Source organism: Gavialis gangeticus, unplaced genomic scaffold, assembly GCF_001723915.1.
Source record: "Gavialis gangeticus isolate Ggan-Ray unplaced genomic scaffold, GavGan_comp1, whole genome shotgun sequence".
Classification (NCBI taxonomy): domain Eukaryota; kingdom Metazoa; phylum Chordata; order Crocodylia; family Gavialidae; genus Gavialis; species Gavialis gangeticus.
The window spans coordinates 128,377,362-128,387,581 of NW_017728992.1; the positions used below are offsets into that span (position 1 = coordinate 128,377,362).

General features: G+C 41.7%; 1 protein-coding gene across 3 annotated transcripts in view; it reads left to right on the forward strand.

Moving 5' to 3' along the window:
• The window catches only part of TRIM55 (tripartite motif containing 55), a 77,318-nt gene that overhangs the window by 20,421 nt on the left and 46,677 nt on the right, over positions 1–10,220 (forward strand). For all 3 annotated transcript variants that reach the window (XM_019527745.1, XM_019527746.1, XM_019527744.1), the window contains exon 3: positions 9,044–9,209. In XM_019527745.1, the coding sequence (XP_019383290.1) occupies positions 9,044–9,209 (166 nt within the window). The remainder of the gene's footprint in view (positions 1–9,043; positions 9,210–10,220) is intronic.

Sequence of the window (10,220 nt, forward strand, 5' to 3'; positions counted from 1 at the left end):
CCAAAGATCAGAAGTATATATGAAAAATGGTCCTGACCTCTGCAATTTGTCCAAAAGGGCTATTATTTTATATATGAAGGCATTTTTAACCTTCACTTGTGTCCTTACAGTTATGCTAATTATCAGTGCTGGCAGTGATACCACATAACAGCATTATCTAAGGTATTTAGCACTTTGTGTACTTCAGCTGCTTATCTCTTTTCCCCTTAACTTTTCTAAACTGCTGTGAGAATATGATCCTTCTCTCCCTGCAATTTCTTGAGCATTGGAGTCATCACCTGCTTGGGACACGATTACCTCAGTGGCGGTCTCAAGAAAAAGATACATCCCTAGCTCCCAATTGTACTCCGCATTAACACATTAACAGCAGGTTGGGCTCAGTCAGCAGAACATCCTAAAGGGCTGTGCTGCCTTGATGGATTAAAAAAAAAAAGATTTTTAAGTTGAGTGCTAAAAAAACACAAACAGATTTGCTGAAAAAAATTGATTTCTCAAAGCTGTGAAACCAACTGGGAACTGAGGTAGTAAAAAATCAGATTTTTTTTACATAAATTGATCTTTTATTTAATTCAAAGCCACCTTTCTTTAACAGTAGACCTACTTAACATTAAATTTGAGATCATGACATAGCATTGGGAGGGACCACTCAGATCATTACATCTGGCCACCTGTTGTCACATGGTATAACCACTTCCATGAACAGACCAGGCTCCAGCCAATGAGTATCTTTATGAAGGACTAAGCTTATAATCTATTAAAGTAATTTATATCAAGCAAAATATATTTACCAGCACAAATTTTGCTGCTGAAGGTTTAAAGGAGGTCAGACCCCCAACTAGTAGAAGTCACAGTTACCCAGCTGGAGCCAGAGTTGGATGAGATGCAAACCCAGCTTTTGACAGCGACAGCCTCTGCTGCAGGTACAAAGAGGATATTTTCTTCATTTCTGTTTATTCAACAAGTTCAGCACAATGACACTTCCTTTTAAAGTTGTGAAAACACTTGGAAACTGAGGTAGTAAGAGATTGGCTGTTAAACAGATCAGGAAGATATGGTTCCTCTACCATCTCTAAACTAATGACGGTGGATATCAGGGAGAGTGATGAATAGACAGATATAGATATACCTGGTTTGGTGCTCTCCCTTTAAAGCAGGGGTACTTAACCTCTTGCCCACGTGCCAAATGTGGCCAATGGAGCCATTGCATTTGGCCTGTGGGGGTTCTCAGGGGTTGGGAAATGTAGTGGCAGGGGAGCAGTGGCCATTAATACCGCCAGCCTCCCCTGCTGCCAAATTCCTATGTCCCTACCCCACCCCACCAGTCAGGTTGGAGCAAAATTATACCCCCTTCTGCCCACGCAGCCGAGTTGGGGCTGGGCCATGCCCCCTTCCCACCCCCCACCCCCCCATGCAGCTGAATGGGTGCCAGACCACACCCCCTTCCCCCACAGGGCTGGACTGGGGCCAGGCTGCTGGCTAACATAATTTAAATCAATCATTTACAGCATTCTGATTCAACGTCAGATTCAATTTGGGGCTGGACTCAATTCAGATTCAATTTTTTATTCAGCTGGACTGGATGATCTTAGGACGTCCCTTCGAGCCTTCACGTCTATGAAATCTATGAAACATCCTTCTAGGCACTCCCTGTCACTGCTTTCTGGTGTTCTCAGGGTGTCCGACAAGATGGGCTAATGTCTTTCAGGCCCCATGTGTACTTTACTGGCATGTATTTTGATTTTTCAGTGTAAATGAAATAACCAGTATTGTTACAGAACAAATTCCACGTGATGTAGGAGACTGGACAGAAAAGATTTTTGGCTTTGTATAAATCTTGAAATAGTCCCTCACAATTAAACAAAACGAATTACCAAAATTGGTTAACTACTCAAATGAATAGTGCTGTTGACTTCCATGGAGTTGTTCTCAATTTGCAGTGCTCTAATGTAGAGCAGAATTTGGGCTAGGGATATTAAACCTACTATAAAATTATGTTTATTAGAACAGCAGCTCTTTTTTATAGTCAGTCAAATTGTCCTTTAAATGATATACCAAGGTATATCCTCAGCTAATGTAACTCAGCATAGGGCCAGAAATGGAGCTAATTATGTTAACTAATTAAATATTAAGCTGTTAATAACAGCATGCATGTTTTCTACACTGATTTTGCATTTTTTTCTATGAACAGTTCAAAGCAGTCCACACTTTAAAGGCCAGATTCTGTGTGGGCATGTCTATACATGTGCTTTAATGCACAGTAGCCTATTCTATTGCACATTAAAGCGTCATGTCAAAAAGTGCTAATACGCTAATGTGCACTAGAATTAGTCTACTGTACATTAAGCATTGCGCCTTTATGTAGTACTTCATATCATGAATGCCGTGTGCCCCCGGAGGCTGTGGGGCATGGCAAGCTCCTGCAGGCAGTGGCGGCTCTGTTGGTGGTGGGAGCATGGCAGCGGCAAGCAGTGAGCTCCTGCAGGCACCCACATGCACCCCCTACATGTCGCCAATGCCTTATATTAGAGATAATAAACTTAATGCACAGTAGCAAAAGCACATTAACGAATGTATAGAAACACCCTGTGGATGCAGTACAGGAGTAAATAGATCTATTTGTCTGGCTTAAGAGAGCGGTAATCAAAGTATAATACTGAGATCAAGGACCCCAGTATTATTTATGAGTTTGTTCAGAGTTGCAGTTTTAAGGCCTGATCTTCTAAGCCATCTGAACAAGGATATTTCAGTGAATGACTGAGGATGTACATTTAAAGAAAAACTCTCCAAATGGATAGAGACAGATGAAACCTAAGTAGACTAGTAGAGTTTTGCTTCTGATACTTTCAAGGATAACTCTCCACCAAATTGAAGTCACCCGATATAGCAGTGGGGGGGAGGTATGTTTTCTATCTGCTATTTTTTGTACACCAGTATAATGTGTACAGTAGGATGCCAAACAATCACACTCCAGTCACACTTCACATTGTCACAAGCTGTTTCTGCACTGCAGAAAAAACAAGTTTAATTCTCTCAAAGTACTGTTACCAGTTCTTGCTCCTTTTTTATCAGGGAATTTAGTGCTACCTGTAAGAGCTTGAAAAAAATCTCTCCTGAATTCCCCATATGTTAACAAAGAATTTGAAAATGACATCTCTGACCATGAACTTTTAACCACATCAAAAGGGGAGGTAGAGCTGCTGCTCCACAGCCCACCAGATGTTACTCTCAAAAGGTGTGGACAGACATAATCATTGAATTTTTCCAACAGCGTCACTGATTGAGAACTGGTTCACAATTGCCCTGGTTCAGAGGTGTCCATACAAATACCGCCAAGGGTTCAAAGTAAAAGATACCCTTTTTAGACATTGCAATGCTGTCAAACTGCCACCAGGGCATGGGAGTGAGTATCTGGCCTAGCATGCCTTACTAGTGCTTGGATTTTCCCCAGGATTTCCCCTAACAGGGATGGAAGACCCTGATTGGGAGGAGGGAGGGTGAGGGCTACCTGGACCCCTGCTTCTGCTTTCCCAATGTTGTGCATTCCAAGGTCTCTGCCTAAGGCTGCAGCTTTAAAAAGCCTTTTCCTAGAAAGCTGCTGAATTAATTTCAATTAACCCCCACCCCACACACATCTACTGTGAGGTGGCAAGTGAGTGGGTGCACCTGTCAATTACTAGGGGAAGACAAACATGATCCACTGTGCAATGACCACAGAACGGTCCTTAATTCGATGTGAATTGGCCCATTGACTGATTTGCCATCTCTGCTGCACCTCCCACCCCTCCCAGGTGCCTGCCCTGCCCTGCACATTCCACCCTGCACACCCATCCCCATGCAGTTGTAATTGAGTAGTTTTCAGGCACCCCTCTCTCCCAACTGCTCTGCCAAATAAGCCTGGGGTGCCAGGGACCAGAGTTGATTAAAGGCAATGGAAGCAATTGAGCAGCTTTGTAGGAAAAGTCCTTTAGAGCTACAGCATAAAGTAGAGACCATAGGCAGGTCTCTGGAGCACCCAGAGAATCTGGAGGCAGGGACACCCTCTCCACCCACCTGGCCCCCCTCCACCTTCAACTTCCACCCTCTCACCCCACAAAATCAACCTGGGTTGCCATGGATCGTGGTCAAATGCAGGCAACAGGTACTGGGGCTGCATAGATCTGGCTGCATCCCAGAGCAGCCAGTTTCTATGCTGGGGGGAGCAGGGGCAGGGGTGGGCATTGGAGGGGGGAGGAGTGCTGCAGTGTGATACTCCTGCAGGGGAGACCAGATACTAGTTATAGAAAGCTTGGTGTCCACACATGACACTGAAGCAGTTTGCAAAGACCTGGTTCAAAATAATAGGTAACTATCCAGCTATACTTCCAGGAGGTTCATACCATTCTGAACTGACAGATGCTTGCAGCTCAAACCACATTGAAAATAGTAGAAGTGTTATGTGAGTCCACACCCTAACTGTTACCCCTGCCTGCTAAATTACTGTAAATTTAACCCTGCATAAAATAGATTTGCACTTGTATCACACAGGAGTAAGGGAGAGGTAAGTTACATCCTCTGGTTGCTTATCAACCGTGTCTTTTCATAACAGCGTTATGGTTGGTCCAATGAGTCAGCATTTCCACTGACATAAAAGAGGCCACTTTCTGGGATCTAGCGAAGAGTTCTTCTTTTCCTAGGCCTAGGAAAGAGATTGGAAGTCAACAGAGTATCTGTTCATTTCCAGTTTTCTTTGCCAGGCTCTTGAGGGCTATATGAGTTCACAGATTTCTGTCCTGATTTCATCTCACCCCTTGGGATGCTTCTAAAGATCATCTACTTCTGACAGAGGGCCCCTCAGCTCAGCACTGAGTCTATTTGATACCTTTGCCTTTTTGACCCTTCATGACTGTCTTTCATATTAGTAGGCACAAGTCCAATGGCACATGAAACACTGGTGTTTTCTGTTCTTGTAAACACTCTGGAAGTGGAGTCATTCTGGTCTCTGCTTATCTTGTCATTTTGAACAGTGCTCTGCCCAGGTGTGCTGAGCCTTCTGTTCCCAGCTAACCATATGGAGGTCGACTCAGGTGTCTGGAATCATGATCCTTCAATTTAAATCATCCTTTCCATTAGAAATTCACCTCTTCCAATTAACCTTAAATATACACTTTGGGGTGTTTGTTTTCTAAGTATGTGTTGAGCAAATATATGTTAACAACCCAATCTATATAACTGAATATTTCCTAGAATTTTTCTGTTACTCCATTTTATGATTTGCTGTGTATCTAGTTATATTGCAGAGTATAGACTTGCTAATTTTAGCAACATGACTCTGTAACTTAGTTTCAAACCTCATGAAATTAAAACACCTGGAAGGAGAAGATACTTTCCCTCCTGCTCTGTCGTTTTCTAAACGTCATTCATTTCATTTATTTATTTCAAGAATAATTTCACTTTTAAGATGCTTACAAGAGAAAACATACATTCCATCAGTCACACAGATTAATTAGCCCCATTTTCCTAGCCTGTAGGAAAAAGCCTTCTGTAATTTAATATAAAATAATACTTTCTTTCTACGTGTTAGACCCTTTTGATTGAATGTAAAGATCATTTCTTTCTGTTCTGCAAACTTTCAAAGCATGGTTTGCAAAATATAGAAACAAATACCTTTCAACTGAGTATTAGTTGTAAAACTATTCATTTAATAGAGTTCATAGATTTCATAGACATTAGGGCTGGAAGAGACCTCACGAGATCATCGGGTCCAGCCCCCTGCCCAAACGGCAGGAAGTCACCTGAGGTCAGATGTCCCCAGCAAGATAATCATCCAAATGTTTCTTGAATGTGTCCAGAGTAGGTGCTTGCACCACTTTTGTGTGGAGTCTATTCCAGTCTCTGGAGACTCAGATGTTGAAGTTTTTTCTTATGTCCAGTCTAAAATGGTCATCCAGCAGTTTGTGACCATTTGACTTTGTCTTCCGTTGGGGTGCCCTGGTGAACAGATGTTCTCCCAGTTCCTGATACATACCCCTTATGTACTTATAGGCTGCCATCAAATCCCCCGAACCTACACTTCTCCAAGCTGAAGAGTCCCATGCCTCTCAGCCTCTCAGCCTCTCCTCATAAGGCCTGCTCTCTTGACCTCTGATCATGTGCATGGCTCTCCTCTGGACTCTCTGAAACTTCTCCACATCCTTTTTAAACTGTGGAGCCCAGAATTGGTTGCAGTACTCCAGCTACAGCCTCACTAAGGCCAAGTAAAGTAGGAGGATGACATCTTGGATCTTGCTTGAGATACATCAGTAGATGTAAGCTAGGATTGTATTTGCTTTGCAGGCTGCAGCATTGGTGGCTCATATTCATCTTGTAGTCAGTCATGACCCCCATGTCTCTTTCAGTCATGGTGCTAGTGAGTGTAGTACTGCTGAGCCTACAGGTATGATGTGGGTTCTTTCTCCTGAGGTGGATCACCTTGCATTTCTCTATGTTGAATGTCATCAGGTTTTGATCCGCCTACCTTGCAAACCTGTCCAGGTCAGCCTGAATCCCCAGCCTATCCTCTTGAGTGACTATGCTTCCCCAAAATTTAGTGTCACCTGCAAGCTTGGTCAGTCTGTTTCTGACACCCGAATCCAGTTCATTTATGAATATATTAAAGAGTACTGATCTGAGAACTGAACCCTGGAAGACGCCACTGGTCCCCATGCACCATGTTGACTCAGTTCCATCAACCAGCACTCTCTAGGTCTAACCACGGAGCCGGTTCCCCAGCCATCACGCTGTAAGGTTATTGAGGCCGCAACTCCCCAATATTACCATAAGGACATCATGGGAGACCAAGACAAAGACTTTTTTGAAATCCAAGTAAATTATATCAGCCTTTCCTCCTCTGTCCAGGTGACACATCAACTGGTCATAGAAGGAAATAAGGTTGGTCAGGCATGACCTACCCTTAACAAAGTCGTGTTGGCTATCTCTCAGAATGATGTTTTCTGTTAGTCTGTTGTTGATGGATTCTTTAATATTTTTTTCCAAGATCTTTCCAGGAATTGAGGTCAAACTGATTGGCCTGTAGTTCCCTGGGTCTTCCTTCCTTCCCTTCTTGAAGATAGGCACCATGTTGACCCTCTTCTAATCTTCTGGAACCTCTCCCAAACACCACAAGTTCTTAAATATCTTTGCCATTGGCTATGCTGTGATGTCAGCCCACCCTTTTAGCACTCCTGGGTGCATTCTGTCTGGACCCACTGACTTGTGGATGTCCAGCCTCTCAAGGTGCTCCCTCATAAGGTCTTCACCAGTTGTAGGTGTATGGTCACCCTTACTCTGGTAATCCTGTGTCCTGTCAGGCAGGGTGATCCCATTGGGATGTTGGAAAACCGATGCAAAGTAATCATTGAGGAAATTAGCTTTTTCCAGGGTGTTGGTTTTCAGCTGTCCCATTTGGCTCAGCAGGAGTCCAATGTTGCCTTTATGTTTCTTTTGACTTCCCACATATCTGAAGAAGGACTTTTTATTGTCCTAGGTTCCTGTAGCCAGCTTGAACTCACTTTCAGCCTTGGCTTTTCTGGTCCACTTGCAACAGGTGCAGGCCAGTGATATATAATCCTCCTTAGAAGTATTTTCTGTCTTTCAACCCTTATAAGCTTCTGTTTTAAGGTTAAGGAGGTCCATGAGTTCCCTATTGAGCCAAGGGAACTTTTACTACCTTTCCTGTGAAGTGGAATGGACTTCCCTTGTGCTTTTAGGATTGCATACTTAAGGAGCAGCCACTCATCATGGACTTGCCTACCTGTCAGATTGTGATATCTGACAAACCACCTGAGCTTGTGAAAGTCAGCTTTCCTAAAGTCGAGGATTTCTACATTGCTGACTGATTTGCCAGCTTTGTGATGGATAGAGAAAGTGATCAACTCATTAAGTGATCATTAAGTATCTCAGGCAGATATCTGATGTTAAGTTGATTATCTCCCTTTTTGGTTTAGTCCTTTTAAACCATGAATAATCTTTCTGTGAGTTGTTGAATTTTTAATAGAATGTAATGGTCACTTGTTTCCTTGCCACAAAATTCTGGAGGATGGTTTTAAAAGTATGGAAACGAATTAATTCTCAATTTTAGAGAAATGTCTAAAACATTGTATTAAATATCTCTGGAGCAATTATTTCCACATCTGTTAAACTCTACAGGATGTTTTTGTGAGGGAAGCACATAGGACTTGGACTGTGGACTATAACAGAGAGACACTCCATTTACATTGGGCAGGACTCAAGCCACTATTTTAAACATGGTGGGTTCCAACTAGACTGGTTCCTAATATGGATGGATTGATTGGTGTAATGCGGCCAAATCATGTTGTCAACACTTGTGTTTTAGTGCAAGAAAAGCTTCTGGCTCAGCATAGCACAAGGAGTACTTTTTATGTCATTTGTATTTTCAGTGGTTAGGAAAGTGGGATTAAAATTTGACCCTGCCCATGTTAGAAACTTGCTCATCTGAAACTGCCCTTAAAACTGGTTTGGCCATGATTCTCCTGAGTATCCTGAGTTTGATTCATGAAAGCACTGAAGAGACTTAACATTGAGCCTATGAATTTTCATCAGTTCCTGTGGAACTACTCACGCTTAAAAATAAGACCCAGCATAAATGCTCTGTACAATCAAAGCCAGAGTGGCCAATATTTTACATGATTAAACCTTGAAGCACTCAAGAGTCTGGGCCTCAATTCAGAAAGATGGTAAACAACATAACAATGTGTATAAGTAGTCCCCCAGAGTTCAGTGAGGAAAACTAATGTGTTTAAAAATAGCATATGCTTAAGCATCTTCCTGAGTAAGGGCCACAGTATGAAGTCATGCTTTCCATTATGTAATGCTGTACCAGGAAAGTCTGCGAATACATATGTTTGTTTATTCATCCCCCCATGGCAGAATTAAAACTATTCTGTGGTTATGCACTTCAACCTTAGGCATTGGTTTCTGTCTTTTTTTATACTGAAGACCACATGTTATTATCTAGATCAGATAAGCAAGTAAACTCTTTACATGTTTTCAAATGTTTCTCTCATAGACCTGAAAGAAAATCTGAACAGCCAATGTGTGAAGAGCATGAAGATGAGAAAATTAATATCTATTGTTTAAACTGTGAAATGCCTACATGCTCTCTGTGCAAAGTTTTTGGTGCTCATAAAGACTGTCAAGTAGCTCCTCTCACAAACGTTTACCAACGACAAAAGGTAAATACGTCTTCGTTTCTAATCAGGTCTTAAAGGCACACCATCAAAATGAAATCTAGCCAATTTTAGTGAAATAAGTTAAAAATACTTCTTCCCATGCGTTTCCTATCCATACAATCATTTCTCTATTTTTTTCCTCCACAATGTGTTTCTTTTCTCCCTTGTGTGTGAATGATCCACACACATATCAGGGGAAAGTGACTGTACAAAAGAACAACACCATAACATTTTTAAAAGACATTCAGAAAAAACAGTATTTCTCCTCTGTCCACTTTCAGTTAAAACAACTTCACTATTGATTGTGACAATAATCAGTAAATATTTCAGACAAAAGTATGACTTTTTTTAAAGTTGATCTCAGTTTCTTAGACTCTGTTGTACAGGTCTTTCAGACTGTGAGCACAAGTAGAATTTCCAGCAGAAGCGAAAGAGAGATCAGCCCACAAAAACCATACCCTTTTCTATTTTTATATATATATAAATCTTTGTTAAACAGAAGCTTTAAGTGACAAACCTTCTGCTGAAGAATATAGCTATGTAATAGCTGGCAGACATTATGTTCCTAGCATCCTCTGTCCTAGGTGTCACTAGTGAAAGACTGCTATTTATTTTTTAATATGGTATTAATTTAAAAGCTGACTCATTGGGTTATCCTCATGAGATAAACAGCTCATTTTCTGGAAGGCCGAGTAGGGCAAGCAATCAGACAAGGCCAAGTTTACAATCCCAGCCTCCAATTCTGTCACATAGTTATACCAGTGTGTGCAAAGTACAGATGAGAAATTACTTTGGATGAGTATTTGCAAACATGTTTTTGAACTGAAAATTTAATAAAAGGAGAAATCTCTTATTACCCACTCCCATTACTCTTACTAAGAGCAGTCTGGCACGCAGTTTGTTTCATACAGGAATGTTTGAGGAAAGGAAAAGGGGTCTGAATAGTCATGTGAGCCACATCATGAAGTCATATGAATCATAGTTTCATAGTTGTTAGGGTTGGAAGGGACCTCA